The 26,448-nt window shown below is 29.5% G+C and overlaps 1 protein-coding gene across 1 annotated transcript; it reads left to right on the top strand.

The window, feature by feature from the left end:
* The first annotated feature begins 875 nt into the window (after positions 1 to 875).
* LOC113555601 lies at positions 876 to 26,448 on the top strand. Its single transcript, XM_026960054.2, has 5 exons — positions 876 to 1,300; positions 18,392 to 18,518; positions 18,667 to 18,804; positions 19,580 to 19,735; positions 26,342 to 26,448. The coding sequence occupies exons 2-5, from the start codon at positions 18,392 to 18,394 to the stop codon at positions 26,368 to 26,370; spliced, it is 450 nt and encodes a 149-aa protein (XP_026815855.1). The 5' UTR covers positions 876 to 1,300; the 3' UTR covers positions 26,371 to 26,448.

Genomic DNA, 26,448 nt, shown 5'->3' with positions numbered 1-26,448 from the left:
TTAACGTACCTTTATAATTTAATTAATTTAAAAACAAAAAATGTTACCCTAACCCTACTGAGTAATTATTTTATTAGGCACCTCCTTGTAGAGTTGGGGACTATAATAGGGCTTTTGCTTAAATCCCTCACTACTGATAACTGCTTATTCGAACATCAAGCAAAAACATGTAATATTATTATTTTTACAATAAATTCGTATGTGTATATACGGTAATACATTATAATTATTATACGTGCCGAGCGTGCGCGTCTTTACGTCTATACTAATACTAGTTTACAACATATAATAATATACGTCTTTTTCGGCAATTCTATTATAAAAACACGTCCGGCCATCGGCGGGTTGAGATACGTGGTGAGATAGGGTGACGACGTGGGGGGAGGGTTTTTTCGCCGTCGTTGTTTGCCAGTCCGAAAAGACGAAACGACCGGTCGCCGTTGCCTCAGCATCCGAGCAAAAGAAATCCGACAACGATATGAGAAAAAAAGTGTACACGGGAAACGTGAAATAACGACCAACAGAGAAAAAAAGGATAGAGAGAAAGAGAGAAACACAGAGAGTGAGAAAAGAATAGGGTGTGAGTGAGTGAGTGAGATACTGAGAGACAAATAGATAGAGATCGAGCTAGGTAGTGGCGTGCAAGTATACGTAGGGCGACGGGAGAAAAAATAATAATAATAGTAATAAACCGTCCGACGACGGCGACGACGACGACGACACACGGTGTTTCGTACACGAGATTAGGTGGGACTGCCGCGGCGCGCCTGGAGCGCATTAAATCAATATGGAGCCTGCGAGCGGCGGCGGCGGCTGCCCCTTATAACCCCGCACAGCGTGCGCGACGCCGTTCAGTGTACGTCCGCCAGTCGTCCAGCGCAAGACTACGCCGCCGCCTGCCTGTTCTCCCCCGTTTACCATACACACACTCGCCGCAATATATATATATATATACACCATCGTGCGCGCACTCCCTCGCTCACTCGATCCCTCACAGTCGTCACTCGCTCACTCGCACTCGCGCGCGCAACACGCCCGGCCGCCGACTACCGCTCTGCCCGCGCATGACGAAATAAATAATAAACAATAATACCACCGCCGCCGATCACAACTCGCGTACATTATTGTACCATATAGTCAAGCGTACCGTCGTTACGTTTTTATTATACTCCCGTCGCAGGCACCACACACGTTCCGCGTACGCAGTCCGCCGCCGTACCGCTCGCCGACCGACGTATACCGCTCCACAGCTCTTCAGCACACGCGTTTTCCGCCGACCAGTTATCCACGCACACACAAGGTACGTACTTAGAGCTGCGACGACGACGACGACGGCCGTCTCGATAATATTTGATATTACACTACCATGTTGTTTTATAACGATATTATTGTTATACAATACTTTATTATTATTAAAATGTTCAGTGGCGTGCGGAAGAAGGGATTTTTTTTTGTTTTTAGGCGATCGCCTTAAGTCTAAACCAGAGTAGGGCACTCCCCGTGATTGCGATAGTAATGTTTAAAAATACGAAAATAACAATGTTGTGTTATCGCTGTAAAACAATATCGTATTCACGGCCTAAAAATCCATATTTTGGGTAAGGAGGCCAGTCTACATTATTTTTTTTTGTCTTGCCTCGAGTGAAAAATTCTTCAGCATGTCACGCTGCTTTATGTTATTATTATTAATTTACGATTATATACAGCATAATTGTTATAGATAATAATAATATAATAATTATTATTTTAAGTATCAACATTACAGTGGTGCACATTTGGCGAGGGAGGATTAAGGGGCTTACAACCACCTCTAAAATAGCTTCCTTCTTGAAAACTACCCTTTATTATATATATATATATGATGTTTAAGTAATTTTGGGATAATTATTATCAGTAGCACAACCCTCCTTCAAAAAAAAAAAATCCTCTGTGCACTACAACTACAGCGTAATATTACGATATTAATTTATTGTATTATATATTGTGGTCATTACGAATTTTTTGTCTATATTTGTACTATCATCTGCGACAGGGGTACAGGTTCTTATGAACGGATGGTTCCACGAGCGTAAATCCGAACTGAAGGGTATGATATTTTCGATGGATGAGCAGATCGTAAACACCTTTACACAATTTATATTTGCATGGAATTCATACAACTCCCTTGGGACTGGGCATATTTCTGCATTCGAGCAGTAGCCGCCAGCTGGTATATTATACAGCCTAAACCGTACAAATTGGGCGAAAAAAATTTAACGAATATACCGACGTCGTTGTGATATATTTTATTCGCCGTCACGCACCGATCAGACTTTGTGCGCGCTCGTGTTTTCCTTGATATACAATATATAGTAAACGTTTTATCAAACAGAGATAACATGCGGCTGAATCGTCGATACGTATATTATACATTTTAATCTTATATATAAAATTCTTATTATAATATATTTTTCAATAACACATTGCAGCGTGTTGTTGTTAATCGCGCATTGCACAATATCAAGTATTATAATGTATTATTTTATACGTACTTCAAACAATGAGCTGTGCACATCTATGTATAATATAATATATAACAGTGGTCTAATTAAGCGGAAAAGTCCGTTCGTGTATAGAGATAAAATTCGTTTCATCATATTACCCGAAACAATTATATTATAACGTCTGTATAAATAAAACGTCGAGGTTAAACAGCAACGCGATTGTAAAACAGCAAAGTAGGTACCTGCCTTATGGTCTGTACATAATATTTAGAATAATATTGAAGTGCTATCGACGACGATGACGTGATGTTTTAAAGATAGCCATTTGTTCCGCTTTAATCCATCATGAATTATATATATATATATATATATATATGTATATTATACATTGACTATTTACGCTATAAAATATAAATTATAGGAACCTATTACGCGATGTGATTCCTGAGTATATATACCTGCGACCGTATTCGATTTTGTAAACTTTGGAAAAAAACATACAATTTCATTCTTTTAAAGGCTCTGACGATGCCGCTATAACTTTATCTTGGGTGACCAGATGAGTCTAATAAAAATAAATAAAACGTTCAATGATACATTAATGCAAAACCACGATAATTCAGAAGCTAAAATTGTATGTGTAGTACGAAATGCTAAGTATGTAATGGCCTAACTGTTTTTTCTTCATTTTATTTTCGATTGATTGATTTATAAACATATTAATACATTTCGACATATTTTGTACAAATATCTTTTTTCTACAATATACATTATGTTACAAGCAAAAGTTAAAATCGGTAAAATCTTAGAAATGCCTAGGAAAAACTCAAATTGACTGCAATACTTGAGCAAAAAGTCAAATCTTGGCTTTTGCCTTGATAAACCTAGTTGTGACCAATTTAATTTGGACAAAATCGTAGTAACTTTTATTGTAAGATTTTCATCACGATTATTAATAACCATACGTAGTCAATTTATCGCTGTTATCATATTTTATCTACTCCTTATATTATAGATATACAGATTTACCTTACCTATCTTACTAATATAATATTGCAGGTGTGAGAATAATAATTAATCATGTATGTAAGCATTGTAAACATCTCAATAACGACAAAAACATTATTTTAGTCGTATTTTTATAATTAAATGTAGATACTTTACTTCTGTAGTAATTCTGTACTTTACTGTAGATACTAACTTTTTTAATTCTTAAAATTGACATTATACCTAATATCATTACATTTTTATTATTATTTATGTGTATTTAATCATATTTAATTATATTTGAACTATAATATTTATTTTATAATTATTTATATTTAATATCATAATTTTTAAAACGCTACAGTTTTTTTTTTTAATACGGTTGGTCATAACTAGGTTTGTCCGAGTAAAATCTGAAATATAACATTTTACTCAAGTATAGTGGATGTAGTTCGCGGTTTTCCCGGGAATTTCTGAGGTCACCCGTAACATAATGTATAATAATTAATAACTATTAACCATATATGTGTAAAGATTAATAATGTACTCTATGTTATTCATATAGTAACTTAGACTAATTCATGTTTATGTGTAGGTTTAAAATGTTTAAATACATTTTGGGGGTAGGACAAAGCCCCCACGATAATGCATAGTTTAATATAAATCGTGTAGTACGAAAAATATATATATTCTAGTCTCTAACCGCAGTTATCGATATTATAAAAATTGTTAATATAATTTAGGGGTGTATTACAATTATGACGAATAACAAAAATTTATATTTCTTTTACACTCAGTTTACTGGCTAAAAAACAGTACCTATATTAAAGTCTTATTATAACGTAGGTACATCTATATAATAGGTAACAACAAATAAAAAATAGTCGCGAATATCAAATCATCATCACAATAATATTCTGACTTCAAAATTGATCGTGTCGTTAATTTTTCCGTACAGTATATATTTAATGGCAATATTCCTATAAGTATCGTTTTTAGACGAGGGAGCGAAAAAGCGTTCGTAGAAATATCCACGTTTTATCTGCAGAGTGCATATTATTACGATGAAGTAATAATAATATCATACGCATTATGCGTACACCAATTTCGTAGGTAAAAAATATAAAACGATTTGCTCCGGCCAAGAGTCGTGTACGATTTATTGTTGAGTTCGTCCTCGGGAAAATTATCAGATCGCACTGAGGCACGAAAAAACCCCGTAATTAGTGACCGTACCCATATATTACACAAAGAAACGTCGTAATAGCATATATTATATTGTCGGAGTGGTGAATAAATAATATATCCGGATGGTGGTAATTACTGAACTTTATGGCAAGGATCACGATGGCAGCTATAGTGCGTTCTTATTATTTTGCCACATTTTCCATCTACACCAACACACATGATATTAGATATGTAGTATACATATATAGATTATAAACTCTCCGGAAAATTATAAAAATATATATCGTGTACCTACCCGACGCAGACAACTTCACCGAGCAAAGCAACGCATATTTATAAACAAATAGTGGAGAAAAACGCCTCACATATCCTAGCCGCAACTGGAACATTATAATATTATCCACATGTGAATATTGAGACCAGCCTTGTAAATATATACATACACACGTGTTTAGTTATATATATTCTCCGCAATGAAAACGGTCCGAATAATGTGTCACATATGTGTTAACTCTGTAATATGTATATATATAATTTATTAACAGGGTGATCCACTATGCCTACGCATTCACCCTCATTTTTTTAATCAATAATATGGCGATTATTCGAAATCTGATTTTTGGAATTTTAAATAAACGTTAAGACTATATTATTTTCAAATTCTATAGATTTTTTACGTTTTGTAAAGATATACTGTTTTCTGTTTTTCAATGAGAATTCCCTCTTTCAACTGTAAATTATTTAGTAGATTGTTTTTCTGAAAAGTGAAAACATTGGCATATCAAACTCAAAATTGTCCTAAATAGTACAAATATTTAAAAAAATTTTGAAAAAATGGTCTTTATAAATAACTAACTTTATTTGAAAGTTTCAAAAATCAGAATTTGAATAAATCTATTATATTAAAGGGAAAAACGGTGGGTGTGTATGATTTGTGAACCACCTTGTACATATACAGACTTCAGTCACACATAAGCGATATAAATTATAATAAATATATATGATTCGACATGTGTGCTCCGCGACGTTTGCGACCGTCGACATAATGACGTACATTATTATTATGTTATTAATATACATATATCAATATATATATATATATGTGTATGTATATATGTATGCCGCATCCGTTGCAGCATCTGTTTGGTTCGGGTCCTGGTCCATGTTGAAATATTTAACACAATGACAATAATAATAATAATAATAATAATATAATGAGTAGGGTTGGAAGGTTAAAGCACTAAAAACTACTTTTGCTACTTTTTAGCACTTAAATATTTACTTAAAAAGCTAAAATATACGTTATAATAGCACTAAAAATTGGAAACGTGTAAATAAAATTTATTTATTTTTATTCTTTGAAATATGCTTTTATGTCATAATAAATTTATGTACAGTAGAATTATTATGGTATAATATGATAAATATATGGTAGATTTAAAGAGCTCAGTGTTTACAGCTTAAGTTTCGTGTATATCTACAGTTTCTTCACTATAAAAATGTAAAACTATTTATTTTTTAATAAAATTTGCTCAACAACGACGGACGTTATTGGCGTGTACTTAAAAATTATTAAGCCATTTCAATTCAAATTTTCAGAAAGATCGAATAGATTTGAATAAATTTCTTCTCTAATAGTAAAAAAAATTCAATATACGAGCGTTTCCAATATTTTTTTAATAATTCCAATACTAATTTCAAACATAAAATTAAAATATAAAATATGTATTCAACAAAATATGTTTGATTCCATTCATATACGAAAGTATATCTATAAACAGCAAAAATTAGGAAAACAAAATTTCGTATACGACATTGGGGTAGATTGAATCAGATTTATATAATTTATTATGGATGTTTTAGGACTTATCAAAAAAAGTACACTTTTTGGTAGAATTTCTGAATTCCAGATTAACGATATTTACAATTTGTAGAATATTATATATACGCTGGTGCGTCTTAGGCAGAAATCTGTGATCTATTTCTACCCCCACGCAATGGCGATATAGAATGAAGACGCACACGCTGTCTTTTACGAGACGCTAAGAGTCTGGATATTTTTCCACGAAAAAATCGAAAAAACATAAATAACTGTCGATTGCAGTCGTTCGCGTGACTGTAGGCAAACTGAGACGCGAAAATCATATACCTACGTACGTTATCATACAGCATTGCTGTATGTATATATATATTACATTATATACGACTCATCGCAGACAATAAGTCGTAACGTAATCATATTATAGACGCGCGTAATACCGTTATGTGTGCGACGATGGCGACGGTAGTGCCTATTATGTACACAAAGACCGGCTATGGTTATACACTAGAGCGAAGTTCCGAGAAACGACTTACCGACGTACCTATAACCAAGGACGAGGAGAAAAAAAATCGGCACGAACGCTGCCTCGGAATCTGCAGCAACGCGCGGAGTTCAACGGTCGGCTGCGTACACATCACGCGCGCACACACCACGCGAGTTGTGCGTACTTATTATATTTATCATTATATAATATGCGATGTACTGCAAGTTCGCGAGGTTAGTTTTTTATGTATAGAGAGAGATTCGCGTGCGAGAGTCCTCTGTGTGCGGTGTATATATGCGATATTTATAGTTATAATATATGTGTAGATAATTAGGTGCCTACCCTATCCATGTATTTTATATGATATTAAGTATATGTGTAGTACGAAAACGGACTTTTTGTGGCGTTTCGACTAGCAGCATTTTCGCCACTGTTTTGTCATATTTAATGATGAATTTATTTAAATTCTAATTTTTGAAATTCTAGAATTTTAAAGTATATTTCCATCTATATTTAAATTTTTTATACTATTCAAAAATCTTCATCATCTAGTCGACACAAACTTCTTTTTTTCAAACGAGAACCAACTTTTTTTACAATGTAAATTATTCGGCAGACGAGTCTTTTGAAAATCTAAATTACCTAAATCAACATTCAAACGAATAGTTAACTAAGGCTAATCGTCCTTAACAATTATTTTATTAAAATATATATTTAGGATATTCTATATTGGATGAAGTATGTATTCATTATGTTTTTATAACATTATAGCTCCCTTCTACACCCATAATAATGGACCTATTATACTTAAAGTATACACAATTATAAATTATTAAAAAACTATAGTCGTTCAAATTTAAACTTAGAAACATCAACATTTTCAAAACATTATGTGATTAACAATTTACAGGTAAAAGAGTGATTCTCGTTTGTAAGAAAGAAGTTGGCATTACTACAGGACAATTCTTAAATGGCGTAAATAAATTAAAGATTCCAACAATCAGAATTCGAATAAATTAATTATTAAAGGAAAACACGAAAATGATCATGCTTGGTAAATTGTACTGTATAAATCATATATACACATATACATATATATCGGACGGACTTTCGAAAGATTTTCGACTCATCCATTTATCTCCATTAATAATACAGAGATTACGTATAACTACTGTATAAGAGGGCACAGTTCAGCGGCAGTGGTCGACTTCAAACAGGCATCGCTATGCATCGCCATTTTTTTTAACAATTACGATAATTATTTTGTCGTTAAACCATACTTAGTGACTAGTAAGGTATTCGCACACAAATATAGTATAATGGACCACATAATACAAAAATATATATAATATTATCGTTGCTGTTTATAGAAAGAACCAAATTTGAGCAGACGCCATCATAACTGAGTGTACCGTCATATTATAATGCTGTATATATATAAGTCTATATTTGTTTTCTGCACAACCGCCGCCTGTCGTCTAAAATGTACGCCAACCTATTGAATCAAATGTCATCTGTCGCGCCATTACGACGACGACGGTCACAAAACGCCTTCTGTGGGTCTACGCGTCAGATTAAAATATTGTAGGTATATGCACCAGGGTTATTGTTAAAATTAAAACGTCTATTCATTTTGGGGAAGCCATTGTGCACTACAGCCGACACCACACCACACCACACCCTGCGGAGCAGAACGCGATCGTCGAATAATAATAATAATATAATAATAATAATACAAATAATACAAATAATACAAATAATACAATATAGAGGTATATAAATAATAATAATAATAATGGAGGATAGCTATTATTAATACGATATATTTTCTGCGTGAAATATATAAAAGACGTCACCTACATGAGCTCGATGTACAATAATAATAATAATTATTTGCGATATGTCGTTGGCGTCCTGCTGTCGTCTCGCCATCAGGCGCCTCGCGCAGACAAAATCGCAATATCTGTATCCTGACAATGCAGTTTATCGACCGTACACCTAAGTTATTAAACGAGAAGAGACTGATTCTCCCTGACCTCGGATCGGGTTTCCATAAACCGAATTTAGTCGGTAACCGATATTTATGGCTATTCGCAGTACGCCATCCCTTCGTGTGATCTTATGTTATGCACACGTTTGAAACGCCGATTTATCATTATGATGTAATATCGCTGTAAGTCCTTCCATCATTGCGGTCGCGTTTCGGAAGTTGCCGGCGAATGTATTGTTTTTCTTTTACTTTCAAGTTTTCTTGATTTTTGTATTTCTGCAATCACTGTTTATAGAGTAGTCTGAGTGGAGCGATACTAAGTCAGATTGAAAATTACGAGGTTAGTCTATATTATAATATATATGTAATGAAACTTCTTTATTACAAAGTCCCATGGGCGACAATCGACAAACTTCTAATTGAGAAATTCGTCAAATGGAATTATTGGAATTAGATAAGTACATAATATTAGATTTGACTCTAATATGATTATGGTTTTCAAAAGTATTTAGTTAAACAGAATATTTCGTTAGATAAAAGTTGCACTACAAATATATATATGAATACAATATTATTGGCTAAGACACCCTCAGCTTCAATTTTTAACCTCTATAGGGTGTTAAAGAATAAATCACAATGCTCATTTCTCACGTATGAATTTAATTTTGACACATCCAAATCGCAAAGAAAATTGCTTATGTATTAGTTACAATTGGTTACAGAAACCATTTTTTTTTTTTTTAAACCCATGTCATGCGTAACTACGATAATTGATTTAAATAAAAGAAAATAATATTTTATTTATTGTTAGTTTTTAAAATGTACACGAAAAAGCATTAACTTTATGTTTGTAGCTTATAGATTTAAAAACTATTCAACCAATTTTGATGAAAATTTTTAATTTTTTTTACAGAGATACAAGGCAAATTTATAATGTAATTTTAGCCACGTTTGAAAATATTAAAATATTAAATTAAATTTGGATATTAAGATATCAAATTAACTACAGGCAGATTATCCATCTTGGTCAAATTAGTATACAAAGCAAGGTACACCCTACGCCAATTTTCCTTTGAAAAAATAAACAAATATAAAATACGGTGCTATATATATTATATGCATATCGGTGTTTTTTGGTTTTAGTCATCTTTATATTTCGCTTTATGAACTAATTTTACCAATAAATATTTAGTTAAGCAAAAATGGAAGTTTTGCTATGTTTATATATATATAATTATAAATGTAGGAAGTACCTATATAGTTTTCGATTTTCTCAATAGTTCCTCCAGTGTCTTCAACTGCAGCGTCGTCAGAAAATAAAAAGTGTAGAGCCACAATTAAAGCTTATTGGACGCAAGTTTTTATATCTTTGGCGATTATTCGTCGCTTTAAATTAATGTTTAACGAAAAAATAATTTAAAAAAAACTTACATTATAACCTGCGACCGAACGAGACCTGATCGTTATATTATGCTATCTTTGAATATATAATAATATAAATCAATTACAATCAATTCAGTGTACTGTAGCGGTCATTATTATTATTAAATTTATCTCCATTTCTCGAGTTTATATTATATTTGTACCATTTCAATATCGATTTAGGTATATATATCGTATATATAAGCATATATTGTAGAGCTAATAAGAGCTATACATATAATTTACACACTCGTGCGTAATATATTGCATAGTTGTTTGTATATTATTTTACAAACAATTTTAAAATTGTTTTCGCTCGCGATATATATTAACAAGGATATTTTTCAATTAAGAGCTACTGCACCGCGAAAACGCAATCAACTCGCGTTATAACTTGAGCATAATTTATGTGGGTGAACAACGACTGAACTGATAAAGTATACGCACACAAGTATTTGAAAATTTCAATTAGAACGAATGTGTAATTACTCAAGTAATAAATGTATATTATGATAAAAAAAATTGTTATTATATACATTTGAAAACTTTTCAAATTAAAAGGTTTTTATACTTAAAAACATATACATTTATCCTTATAAATATTATTTTTATGATGTTTACATTCGCTACAGTAGAAAAAGCAAATTATCACGGAATAATCAATAAAATGTGTATACACTGCATTATGGCCAAGTATATTATTTCCTATAGTAATTTCATGAGTTTATTTAAGACAAAATACATTCTAATAAAATCGAACAATAACCCGCAGCAGGAAAGCTTTACTGTAGTAAATATAGTTTGAAACTCTGAGGATTCCCCTCTCCCAGTCGTATGTTCAAGAATGGCAAGTTTTCAAAACATAATTTTGAGGACAGTTTGTTCCTATTCCCTGAGGTGTTCGAAGTGTACTTAAATTATTCAAAACAATATGCACACCACGACTACACTTTTGCGTATAATTAATGGATAGCTGAGTTACACTGGTATTATATCGTAACTGCAGGCACACGTCCGTATTACATGCATGTATATGGCCGGTGTAACGGAATGACCACTGTAAGAACGGTTTCGAATGTTTCAATGGTTTCGATCTAAATAATAAACCACACGACTAACCTTTCGAATCAAATCAAACCTAAATTCTAAAGCATTTGCAATTTTTCAAGTTGAGTGGTTAAATTGCGCGGTGCAAACTGTTTTATACGGGTCGAACATCACTTTTTCCCTAGCACAAAAAATATTCGAAATTTATACCCAGAACATGATTTAAATTATCGTATCATACTCGTAAATATGCTATTCAATTCATATAAAGTATAATATGTTATATTATCTGTATTCTAAAATCTAAAACATTTTTACATTATAGTTACATATATTACCGATATTATTTGCAGTATGAATTATTAATTACTATAGCTATATATTAATATATAAGTCTAGGGTAATCATTGGGCTATATATTATCGTGTTTAAAGCGATATTATCCCTTTTTTGAGCATCATGTTTTCTTGTTCCGACAAAATTCGAATGATATGCTTTTTGTCCAGTTTTTAGGAGATAATTTCGTTTTAATCATGTTATCTCCGTATTATTACACCTACTTATAAATATGCGTGTTCAAGAAAAACTTGCAAACAAAATAAAATAATATTATTATTATTTTTTATTGAGTTATTAGTTTATAAAACTTAAGTTAACAACTGTATAATTTATAAACAACAGTTTTGTGTAACGAGCATGGATTGCCAACGAATAGTTGTCAGCGATAAGCATCATAAGACATATTCTTTATTGGCATGTTGTACAGTGTATGTGCGGTAATACAAATATCATACACGCAAACATTGTCTCCAAAATGTTATTAAAAAAATATAAAATTATTACAATAATCTTAGGAGGCAAAATTGCTTTTACCGATTTTTTGTTTATACGAAAATGATAAATATGGTTTATCCAAGAGTAAACTAATGTGTACAAATGTATAGATTACTATTTAGTATTTACTCAAATAACCACCACATAACAATTAATAATAAATAACTCAACGTTAAATTTATAATTCTAGTATAATTTATCATATTGATAATTACTCGTATCACTCATTATAATGTGATGACTATGGTGGTTGGTCACTAGTTACAAAATACATTTTAGTTAAATCATATGTATAAAATAAATGTGTAACGTACATCAGTATAAAGATTTACAGTAATAATATGTTACGCTCAGACGTTTAACACTGACTGAAGGCCATTTCCTGTGAGTGACTTGAGCTGAAATACATTTATAAATTATGAATAATGATCATGTGTACATTGGTACATATATCTGTATATATATATTATAGCTACAACCGCATTATTTTGAAATATTTTTTTTAAACAACACCCGCATATATATAATATTATATATAGTTTACGAGTCATAACATTTCAAAAGCACTTACAAATAACTGAACGTATACTAAAATATTAAGTATTTATATATATCTACAAGTTTAAGTGTTATTTATGTATTTATGTAAGTGACAATAAAAATAACTTGAAAATTATATAGGTGCATAGATTGATCTTATGTATTTTAATGTCGAAAAGTTTTTTTTTATTATCCAAAATTTTTTTTTCAAAATATTATGTTTGATGTATGATAGTTACGATATTCATAAATATTAATATTACCCAATAATTATATATAATTAGATAGTTTGATTGTTTTTTTCTTAATATGATGAAATATTTTTGGCAACAACCTCATCATAAACTATTCATGTCTAAAGCATTAACCAATACAGAAAAATATTTTTTTTTTTTTTTAATTAAAGGTTTTATTACTAATTTGACCAATGCACATAAAGTAAGCGCAGATTGACAATTTTACTTTGAGATTAATAGAAAATTAGATAGATACATTTTATGTATTCAGTTGAATTAATTATAACAATTTTTCTTATTATTATTTTATGATGTTTATTACTATGTGTGTTACAGTGTTTTACTCGAATAATTGAGTTAAATTGTTTGTAGTTTAATGGTTTAACTGATTTAAGGTCAGATTTTATCAAATATATCCCATATACCTACTAGGTATACCTTTGTTACAAAAACGTGAACGCTTTATATAGGGTGTTTTAATAATAATTAAAACTTTAGATACGTACATATTTGATGTCTGAAGTTACATTCCCAAGAGATTCAAAAACTAATTTCGTCTAAAATGCAGAACAACCCTTTATATAAAACAAAATTATATTATTACATCGAGAGTAATAAGTCCGTGTCAACTTTAAATTTCCATAGGCAAAAAATATTTGTTTGTCGAAAACTTTTATTATACCCACTTATTTTAGTGACTCTATTTAATGGAAAATACACAATAAAGAGCATTTAAAACCAAACGTTTATTTTTTCTAAACCAACAAAACTGATTGTTTTTGTTCTTTTATATTTCAAGTACACTACTACACTAAGTTGTATTTTTAAAATAATTGGTTGAATATTATTTTAAATAAAAACCGGTAGTTTTTCAGACTTAAATTTAAGTTTCCAGCACATTTCTGCTGACTACCTGGCACCTACACATTAAATCAAACAATAAGTACCTAATAAAACAGCTATTACTTCAACACGATGTATAATATGCCTTAAAAATAATAATGTCCCTCGTTTTTCAACTAAAAATATGACTTAGTAATTTGATATAAATTATAATAAATTGTTTAATATAACATGTTATAATACAATAAATAAAAATTATTTTTTTTTAATATTCTCTTATTTTTATTGAAAAATAGTCAAACAAGTGTAACAAATAGTACAATGTATAATAATATACCATTTAATATCGATCTTGAAATTTCTTCTTAGTAGAAACATCTAAATATAAAATATATATGTTATAAATATTCATAATTCCATTCAATAGATAATCTCGTTAATTATTTTTAAGATCTGAATTAAAATTTATAAAATGTATTATTTTTTTAAATTATTAAAAATGAAGAGATTAAGAACATAAATGCCAAAAACACTCAACAGAATGAATAGGTTCTTTTGATTAATGGGAATATGATTTTCCTCAATCCTCTTCTTATCTCATAAATTGGGTATACGATATATTTTCTTCTGTTGTCTCTGGAAGGAGGTGGTTATTGCTGTCATAAATACTTCATCCTTTTCGTCTTTACCGGTCGTTAACACCGCAAAAGCCAACAAAGGCCACTGATAAAATTGATGACTTTTATTATACCTATTATATATATATATATATAATACACGTGCATACACACACACATATATATATACAGCGCGAATAAACCAAAAACTTGGCAATCATCCACCGGATATACTAGTAAAGATTTATACAGCACATTTTTTGGGGCGCCTCTTTTGCCCGACCTTCCAAGACGTTTATCTTTGTGTAGGTGATAATTATTTTCAAGAATACGTTCCAGCATTATTATAACTATATGTAGTTTTCTGCAGACATGTAGGTCATCGTTAATTCATTGTATATTTTAAAATATACAAAATATTACTGTTTTCTTTCAAAGTTAAGGATAATAATTTTTTATCATATTTCAATATTCTTTTATAATATAATAATAATTCTAATTTGAACTGTCATAAATTAAACTAAAATATGATAGTAGTATCAAATATATACTAGTTGAAAATTCTGATAGCTATAATAAATAAATATTAAACAAGTAACTAATGTTATTCAGTCATATTTTATTAATTATAATTATCGTTTGAATATTATTTTTAAAAACTAAATAAAATAATTCTTATGATATATAATATATTTTTAAACTTACTAATTTCCGATGAATAAAAATTGTCATTTATTAATCCACAAAAAAAAAATTATAAATGTATCTAACCTTTTATTTATTTAGCGAAAAAATACAACTCAAATGCACACAAAGGTAAAAAAAAAATTGAAAGAGCTGATACTAAATTGTATTTGCAGATAAACCCATAAGACAAACCGTTATTTTAACTGCAGCTGATAACAATATTGTACTTGGCACTATGACTTAAGATAATTTTCTTTTGTGCTGAGCATGAACCATTATATCGCAATATAACTTTGACCAGTTAGGTCATATAAAATTGGATACGAAATTTTTTGGTAAATTGTATAAACATTGGTATAAAATACCACTGTAGGAAAAACTTATTCAAATTCTGAAAACGTGTTTTAAAAAAAAATCAATATTTACCATTTACATATTTTACCAATTTTATTTTATGGCATTCAAATTCAATTATATTACTATAATTGAAACGTACTCGCTCAACACTTTTACTGTGTAAACCGAACCACCGTTACCTATATATTTTTTTCTAATAAAACTCAATCGAGTTGGACTGTATGTACTTTTACAGTTTTACCACCATGTACTTTTTAAAATTACTTACATTTAGAAATGAAACGGAACGGATTATTGGAAAGTCACACCCACACAATAATCGTTTTATCCTGTGGTTCCGTTTTACAACGCAAAACCATATTGATATATATATAAGACGTGATATGAGATTTTAGCAAAAATAAAATCGTAAACACATAGGTAGGTACTCTTAAAGTCAAATAAAAGTTAAAGTGTGCTCATATGATAAAAAAAAGAAAAACACAATAGAATAGATAAGAATTGAGTATAATGAACCGTGATTTCTGGTTGTATGACAAATTTTAAGGGTCTACGTGACTCAAAGCTTTCAAAAGTTGTAGGTATTATATTATTGTATATAGTTTACAAAACACCATAATAACGTAGACTACGTGTACAGGGCTCTTAAAACCTTAATCATATACCATCAAATTTACATTCGTCTATACACAATAATAAGATTTTTGAATATTAAAGCTCCAACGTACCTAAGTACCGTATTAATTCTTTAACAACAACTGTTATAGGTTTTAACGATTAAATATTATTTAAAAGCCGGCACTATACTAACTTTTACAACGTAGTAATATTATTATAGTATGCTATTTATTTATTATAAAATGATAAATGTTATTCCGTTTTATAATCTTTTCATGACCGTTATCCTTTTGTACAGGTTATATGTCAATCAATATTGCTATTTAAATAATAAAAGTTATGCGCATATAAGACATTATATTATACGTAACATATATGGTGCTGATGTTATAATCTCATTCTGATATTTTGACCTATCTAGATGTACTCATATATATTATGATCAAGCATACATCATTATTTCTAAGTTATTAATATTTAAAACATCGGAAAGAGTAACATAATAGTACTGTATTCAATAAATAATTATAAAAATAAATAACAAATTTCTGATGAAATAATAAATATAGAATAAATACTAAGATGACAATCGCGGACGGTCACAGCCTAATTAATTAAAAAATTTGGCCATCGATTCAACTATAGAATTGTTGTTTTTAACTAGTATCATTTATAAACACTATTCTAAAACAAATCAATAAATAATTTCAACGTTTTAAAGCCCCTCCCTTTATACTTAACAACTTTCTTTTTTACTTAACATTATGCGTAGCTCACTTTTCTAGCTATCTAACATAATAAAGAACAAAGACAATAATAAAGTAATAATACACATTTACTGAGCAGTGACCACTAATTTATAATTTCTGTGATCAAAGTGTCATGTTCACATATAGAGTTTACGAACAAACCGAATGGAAATGGGACCACATCAAGAAACGTGACTGTTTGAAACAAAGGGTAGTACCGAGAGGGTTTTTAATACTTACATCACGTTCGAAAAATAAATGATGTTTCTCCTATTTTTCAATCCCTTTTTGTGAAGGACCAATCAAAACATTTATTTGTTATAACAAAATCTCGTAAGGCTGTTTTGGTTTTCAATTTTTCGTCAAATACACGGTCGATCGAAACCTAATAATAATAAAATATTTATTTATATCTATATGTGTATTATTGAATGTATAACAATAAACATAAACCGTGCAACATTATATGTATTACAATAGTACAACACACATTGCAAAATGGATTAAAACTTAAATCTTATTTTACCCAATAAAATGAAAGTTTCTAAACAGATACAAATTATAAGACTTATTATGTTTAGTTAATAAATATTTGACTGACATTTTAATAATGATTTGTGGATGTAATAAATAATTTTAAATTTTGAATAATTTAATCTGAAAAATTCGTTTACTTTATTAAAATATTTGTTATGGATTTAAAATGTGTACGATTATTACATTAAATTATCTATTTTATGTTTATTTCAGCGTAGAATTTATTTTTAGCATGAGTTATTTCCCTAAAGAGTACTTTACCCCAGGACGTATATTTCCGAAAATGTCACTCGCAGTTGTTTATTATTTCAAACTTTTTAAAAGGGGCGTACGTTGGTATATTTTTCGGAGTTTTTATTCAATTTTAGTTAAATTTATTATATCCAACCAAACATAATTTATTGCAAATATTGCAAATATATTCTTTGTATTTTACGGTTCACTAATGACTGATTAACACCTAGTAAAAATATGTTTATAATACATAATGAAAATAAAGAAATACATTTATTTGTTACAATTATGCATGAACGCCATAAATGTAATATAATTAATTTCATTAAAGTATTACGTAACGAACAAAATATAAGCTGAATGTATACTTTTTAATTGTATTTTTGTTTTTCATATAATGTTTTTATATACATATTACATATTATATATTAATATGTCTATAATTTATAAACCATAAAATTAATATTAATAAATAATCTGAGTATTATGGTAACCACCACTTCTCTCATACGGCATTCGAGCAATTTACATCAATAAAATCGATCTATAAATTTATTTTGAATTTATTAAACATGAAATAATTTTTACTGCACTTAATAATGTTAGTAATGTTGTTTAATTTAAAAAAATTAAAACACATTTATACTGTTTTCCCAAGCATTTAATTGATACAATTTTTTAATTTTACATTATTTATTTCGTGACTTTTTTTTCAGATGAAGTGTTTAAGTATCATAATGGTTAGCCTGTTGTTAGTTGCCATTGCAATGGTCAGCTCAAACGAAACTGGACTGAACGAACAATCATTGAACCGTTTGGCCAGAGCTGCCAACGGCGGAAAAGGCAAGTATTCCTTTATTAAGTACCTTATAATCTATATTATCGTATCTTGATATATATTTCATTATATTAAAACACGATATTAATTTAATTACAAAAAAACCGAGAAAAAAATACTTATATCATTTTAAAATGTTATTTTAACTAACAGAAACCAACTGTCATTACGAAAAGTCACAGTGGTCCCCGTGTGATGAAAAGACCAATGTGAAGGCACGCACGTTGACACTGAAGAAAGGCGACGAAACGTGCGAAAAGACCAAGAAGATCGAAAAAAAGTGCAAGAAAGGTACAATATATATCCGAGATTTATATTTAAGCTGTAACACCATCTAACTATAATGTAGCATGCAATTATTGAGGTTTTTCTTTTAAAATAAGTCAAATATACTTACTCACTATATTATGTGTATATATTATTATATTGTAAACACACATACAAACAGACAATACGGATTATTTGATCTTATTAAAAACCCATTATAGAATGATTAACAAGACGACAAACGAATCTCTTCCTGTTTAAAAACGGCCTCGGCCACCTATATCTACTTGACAAGTTACTTGGTGCTTTATAAGTTGTATAGTTTTTTGGTGTAACATTTTAGTTCTTAAGAATACTACCGAAATGATAACAAATGGCAATCATTGACATAGTACTTTGGCTCTATTCCATCTTAATACAACCTTTTAAATGTTTAGAAATATTAAAAACAAGCTGTTGTAGTATATACCACTATCGGTATCAGATCTTATTTTAACGTACAGTACTACAGTATAATCTCTTATTTTGAACAATAGCTAGAAAATAACAAATATGCTATAATTGCGATGTTAATTATAATATGCTATTTTCAATTCTAAAATTCTTATAATTTTATCTTATAATAACATAAAATATCAAAACAATAGATTTTTAAAAATTACCATCACACTCTCATTAATCATTAACTTTCTGCTTTGAGTAACATACATACATACATACATATTATAACTAAAGCTTTTGAACAAAATTGAAATGCATGTATATATGGTTGTACGTTTTGGGTCGTGTGTTGTTTTAGCATGCCGGTATGTGAAGGGCTCATGGAGTCAATGTAACTCGCACAATGAGATGATCAGGACGGACACGCTCAAGGATCCGTCTACTGAGAACTCAAACTGCGAGAAGACCAGACAAATCACGAAAAAGTGCAAGAACAAGGGACGGGGTAATAAAGGTAACATAATATGTATTATATAAATATATTACAGGGGCCAATAATAACATCGCCTTAACCTTAAAGTCATATTAATACCTATATTATAATATTTATAATTATACAAGTAACAACATATTATGTAATTAGATTGAGAAAGATAATAGTTTTTTTTTAACGATCAATTCACTCGGAAGAACCAAATAGTTTATTTTTAAATCTGAAAATAAATGAGTTGAGGAATTATTTCCGGTAAAAAACCGATGTAGCTAATTGGTTGGTAAAAAAAGTAAAAATGTCTCTCCATACTTTTCAAAATAATCCTGATAAGTTAAAAAAATTAAAGTAAAACAGAAATTTTAACACACTATTTTATTTTTTGCTGTACTTCAAAAATAAAAAAACTATAGTGATTTGAGATTTTTATCAAATATTTTAAATTAGAATTTTCTTGACATGATATAGTTTTGAAAATATCTTGGCTTTTTTATGCTGTTTATAGACACTTGAAATGTTCTGTTTTCTATTTTTTTTTTGACTAACGGTATAATTTGTTTTTATTCACAAGAGTAAAACAGCTTGAAAATTAAGTATGAAATTCCTCATTAGTTGTTCTTACTAGATAGTAAATTCTCACGAGAAAATACTTTGAATTTTATATGATGCCAACGAAAATGTCAAAGTTCAATTCTGATGATTAATAATTATATTATACAAGAACGCTACTCTGTGCTCGGGGCTTACCGCTTATATAATATTGATAACCCGGGGACTCGCAAATTGTTCGTTTTGGATTGTTTTGCAATGCTGCGCTTCGTTATATGCAAACGATTCGATGTTTGCGCATTTAACACCAAATCCCTCTTTTGTCATATTACTACACGTATACGCATAAGGTATAACACTAACATATAATAACTGTGTAAATAATTACAAAGGATAATATTATCACTCGCAGTTATGTCGTACATACTCTATTTATATACATAAATTATATTGCAAATTCACTAACTCGCATTTACTCATTCAATAGTTAATATATACTGATTAGCTTTTCCGAAGCAACTAAATGTACGAACACATGAAACTACAATGCTACATCTATAGTTTTGGAACTGATAATTTCCAAGACTTTTAATAAGAACGATTGACTCAATACACTTGTTAAATACACTAATACTTGTTAAAGTATTAATGAGATCATCATAGATGAGAAATGGTAAACTTCTACAAAAATAGATAATAATATATCTTACATAGGCAGTGCTCAATAATTCATGACAAAATCAAAATGCTAACTACTTACAATAATCCCATATAATGTTTTATAAAACAGTTAAACAAAAAATAACTTCTATAAAAACAGTATTATTATTTTTTATAAAAATATAATTTTTTTTATTTATGATAATTATTATTGAATTATTTCATGTTTAAAAACACAAATCAGTTAAACAAAAAAAAAAGTAATAATATGTTAAAAAATAAAAACATTATATGAAAAAAATTGTAAGGACATATTTGAAATTTTTAAGCTATAGACTAAGAAAAAAAATATTTCAACATACCTATAAACCAAAATACAAAAAAAAACTTAAAATTTCTACAAATAGCGTACAAAATACCAATAGCATAAAAAAAAATCCTCGATACCCCACTGTCATATTTCCAAACACAATGCATAAAAATGTTTCATGGGTGTTTTATTATTATTCTACTTGCAATTTATTTACATAAACGACAACCCAAATTATTATATTTACTAAATTTTATTTAAAATTCGTCAAATAAATCTATTTAAAATCTCTTCAAAAGTAAACTCGTTATACCTAATATATTTTATATTATATATTTATTATATTTTTATTTTACTGAAGACCGTGCTTTTGAGACATTTTAAACTTTTGTCATCGATTAATTTCATTAATGTAGGAGATTACACAATCTTTTATTTACAAATAAATGGGTTATTCGTGTAGAAGTTTACATTTGGCCATATACATAGCTGAACGAAGACTACTGATTTTTCATACCCGCTCATGTCAATGTGTATATTATACTGCATTTATGATCTATTTTCATTATTCGATATAATGTACACATTTAAAATTATCAGCCGATAAATCAACTAAAACTATCAATACAGAAAATTCGATTTTATATTGATAATCGGTCTACCGAAAAAAATATACCTTTTATCGTTTGAATGTATAAACATTGATAATAATTTTTTTATATTAAAACAACATTTTTTTTAATGCGATTCAAAGGTCGATAATAATACTTTTTTTGATCTATAGACTACAATTACAGTCATCAAAACGAATCAACTTAATATTATGTTAGTCAGTGGTTGTAAATATATTATAATTATATTATGTATATTTAGAACATTCAAACGCACTTTTATATCGAACCGACCCAAAGAACGTGTATACGTATAATATAATTAATCGTAAGCTTATAATATTATAATATAATATACCGAGAATATAGATTCACTTCCTAATCGTTATTGCATTGAATATTCAATTAACTGCAGTATCGCTATCGTTGCATCGCGTTTCGATTAACTGCAGACTTAAATAAATTTGCGATTTAATCGAACCCAACCCCGCGAAGTTATTCCGGAACAGAATAAATGAAGTTTCATTTATTTCATGATTCCGGTATGTATGTATACTTGGCAATCGGTAGTTACTGCAGCGGAATGCGGATGTTCGTTCGTTTCCGTAATCAAAAATATTTCCGTCTGCAGCATATAATACAAATTATACATTTATATAATATCCAATAAGTAGGTATTTCAGTATACCCAAGAAATCGATTGATATAAATAATTGTTTCGAAATGTTTTGCCTCTATGGCTCTGTATGTATTGCAATAATATATACTGAACATCGCGGGCTTTCGTTCATTTTTCATAGTTTTTAAAGTGTACCTACTGTATGAAATGGAGTAGTCATTAATTAGAACATATTTTATTCTATAAATTATTTGCAAATTATTTTTTTTTTAAATTTTAACATATATTATCAAAATCGAAATTTGAATGAGTAGTTTTTGAGTTCTTTAACTATGTGTACTAATGATAAGATGGATAAAAGGTTCATTATTATAATCAGTTTTAAAGATATGAAGACTGCGGTGATTTTAAAATGTTAGTAATTAAAATTAATCTATTATCATTTATTATTCATAAAAATGGTCCAAAGTTTAAAGTATTCTTCAAAGTTTCTATCGATTTTCTAGTATTTCTTTGTAAACTATATTATTCGTTTCAATAATCAGAATATGGTTGTATAAATTGGTTTTTGAGCTTACACGGAAGCAAGCAACATAGCAGTGTTATCCTCGTGCATTTTGTTGATTATTAAAATTACGCCTCTTATGTGGTTTAAACTTTATTCAATTCGTTATTTACACTCGTCGTTTACATACAACACGGCGTTCCTTTTATACCTTTATGTGCATATTAGCCGATTGTTTTAAAAGCTAAAACTTGAATATTAATTAACTTATAGAATCGAATATGGGCTTAAAACCTTCTCTACCAGAACGAACGCACGGTTTTACAATGTTGTATCTCGGTTTTAGATGTACCTTTCAATTCAATGGCAAATCGTTATATTTTTAATAGATTGTTTTAATAATTATTTTAAAATTAACTGAAAAAATATCAAAAGTTCAATCTTGTTATACAAGATTGCAACTCCGCCTACTTGGTTCAATTGTGAATCTAAATTATCCTGCAAAAACTCACTCAAATACACACAAAAAATTTCATCAAAATTGGTCCAGCCATTTAGGAAGAGTTCAGTGACATATAAATATATAAAGATTTATAACATTACACCCTGGTGAATATTTCTGTGGGTGCCCCCCTTGTATCTGACAGTTCTTTCTGTTACACTCTGTATATATCATACTCGGCCGGATGTCCGGCCGTGCCATTCCGGGTGATTGTATAATCGTAATAAACAAGTGTCGGACGTAAGGGTAGGCTTGGGGAATACAATAGCCGTAAACGTAAAAGTGAGGCTTGCTAGTATTTTACATATTATTTTAATGTAATCGCGTGTTATATGGTGTATAGCTTGGCTTATTTATTATTGTGCAGATCGACGAAAAATTTGGGTTCGAGAATTTATCGCGTGATCGGGGAGGATGTCACCCGAATACACACGACCATTGTCAAACCATAAAATGTAATATATTCAATTTTTCGCATACATTATCGTAGAGGCATGTATGTAGGTATGCTGACCCAAAAATACGTATCACGTATGGAACACTATGATTATCCTACCGGGAATTCGACTACCAGCGATATTTCTCTGCTACAAAATATTTCCCATAACGTGTATATGTTTTGCAGAAAAATAACGATGACCACAACTCATAAAAAACAAGTTTATTACGCCAAAAGGTGACATTTTTAATATTATCTAATTATTTATTTGAATATTTAATTTTCGGTGATTTTGATGAAAATAATAAACGATTATGATTTAAAAACAATTTGCGTGCATATGGCAAATACGTACTTGGTATTTGAATAATATTGTCAGCTCAGTTATTATTTTAGTATCTACATAAATTACAAGCTATAAGGTATGTTCATTTTAAGAAACACAAAAATAATCTATACATATGTAATTAATGTCGTAATTTATTTAAATATGCTAACTCAAATATTTAGCCATTGTATATGCTATTCCAAACGATAGTTCTTCGTCATGATAAAACACAGAATACACCCACAGTTATACAGGTTTTGGTTTTGATTTTTTTTTTTTGGGGGGGGGGAGAAATCTAAGTTGAAAATTTTTTTTTAAAAATATTAATCATTTACCATGAAAATTGTATAAAATATAGTATAAGCACTGTATATTCAAGACTATAATATTATATCAGCGACGACAGGTCGTTGGACAAAAGCCGAAATATACCACGACTCACTAACACGCATTGTAAGTACTACAGTGGCTATATAATACTATTATATTATTGTGTGAGACTGTGATTATAAACACTCCCATACTCCCATAAACGTGATACAGAGCACACGTGTCGCTTATTTTTAGAGTAACATGATCTTCAGTCGTATAATCCTTCGTGAATTAACGACACGGCTATTTCCTGCTCCTCGGGGCGACATGGCATGCTCACATTTATAAGTTATAATACACATACATCATACACACATTATGTTTTCACTATAAACAAAGTCGTCGTTTGATTAAAAATTTTCGTCGATCTATGGTACTTATATCCTTTATAGTGTTTCCAGGGTACTTGACGACTATTTAAATTACAGTTTAAACTTTAAACGATAGGAATTATATACAAGTTTAAAAAAAAGATACTATTATATTGATGGTATCTTTTGTGATTGTTAGAAGTCAACCGTTTGATCTCAAATATACGCATCAGTTACCCACCTAAGCAGTGATGTACACCAGGATAGGAAGTAGGGTCTACCTACCTCCCCCCTGTAAATCTCTTCCGTCCAAAAAATCTTATTTTCTATCATAATCAATATACAGAGTAGTTTTATCAATTATTGTTATTACATTATTTAGAGCCTGAAGAGATAAAATATACTCTAATTATAGACTAAATTTGAGACTAACTATAATTTGTTTTAGCCAATTATACAAAACATTTTTAACGAAAATAATGCAACAAGTATATAATTTTATTTTTGTTTGAATTTGAAAAACTATAATCTGTTAAATTGTATGAACTACCAATATTAATTGTTTTACTATTTGGATTTACGAGTATTGTCTGTTTATAATCTAATGATTATGATTTTTAAATGTTATCTTTTCCTGATTAAGTACAAGATATTAGAGTCAAGATAAATATAAAAATAATCATTTTTCCAATTTTAACATTACAGATGATATTTATTAATTTACCTTGTCAGGGATGGTATGGGGATGAAGCCCTCCACCGGTCTGTGATTACACTTAGATAAAAATCCTAAACAAACTAAAATTTTACTTTTGTTACTACGCCTAAGCTGAAAAGGTATACATGAAATAATTTTTCCTGACGTTAAATAAATGAAATATGAATATAATATTAACGATAAACGTTCGATATTCGTCGTAGATTCCAATTTTTTTTTTTTGTTTCCTCGATTTCCTCATTGTACCTTGTTGTAATTCTGCGTATTATCTAAACCTTATAAGAAAATATAATTTACATAGAAGTCGTATATATGGGACAACTGATGAAAGTCATGGTTATAAATTATACCTATAAGTTATAATATAATATTATTGTAGCAAGTTCAATTTAAACTTCATTCCTCTAAGAGATTTTCATAAAAGTGGTCAATAGCATTATCCATATTCGACAAAAATACGACCATGATCCGTTAAGGTTAAGGTTAAGTTAGGTTAGAATGACTATGTTCAATACGCCACTGATATGCGTATTGTATAAAGATAATTAGAATTGGATTGATCGAAGTAATTGGACGCCCCCGAAATCGAAACACCGAATTGATGACTCCCCCCATTCCCAGCCGTACAACTAAGATTTACCTACATCTAGTCCTAAATTCTATATATTTATGTATGAATTTTAACTGTATCTTAATATGTGTTACAGGTAACAAGCAAACACGCAACAGGCAGTAAGCACGACAAATCACCATGAATACACGCAATACGCAAACAATAAACGCGTAAACGTGTATAACTAAACAAAAAATAAAA

Source organism: Rhopalosiphum maidis, chromosome 1 (assembly GCF_003676215.2).
Source record: "Rhopalosiphum maidis isolate BTI-1 chromosome 1, ASM367621v3, whole genome shotgun sequence".
Classification (NCBI taxonomy): Eukaryota; Metazoa; Arthropoda; class Insecta; order Hemiptera; family Aphididae; genus Rhopalosiphum; species Rhopalosiphum maidis.
The sequence above is the reverse complement of the archived record's forward strand: the minus strand, read 5'-3'. Positions and strand labels throughout refer to the sequence as shown.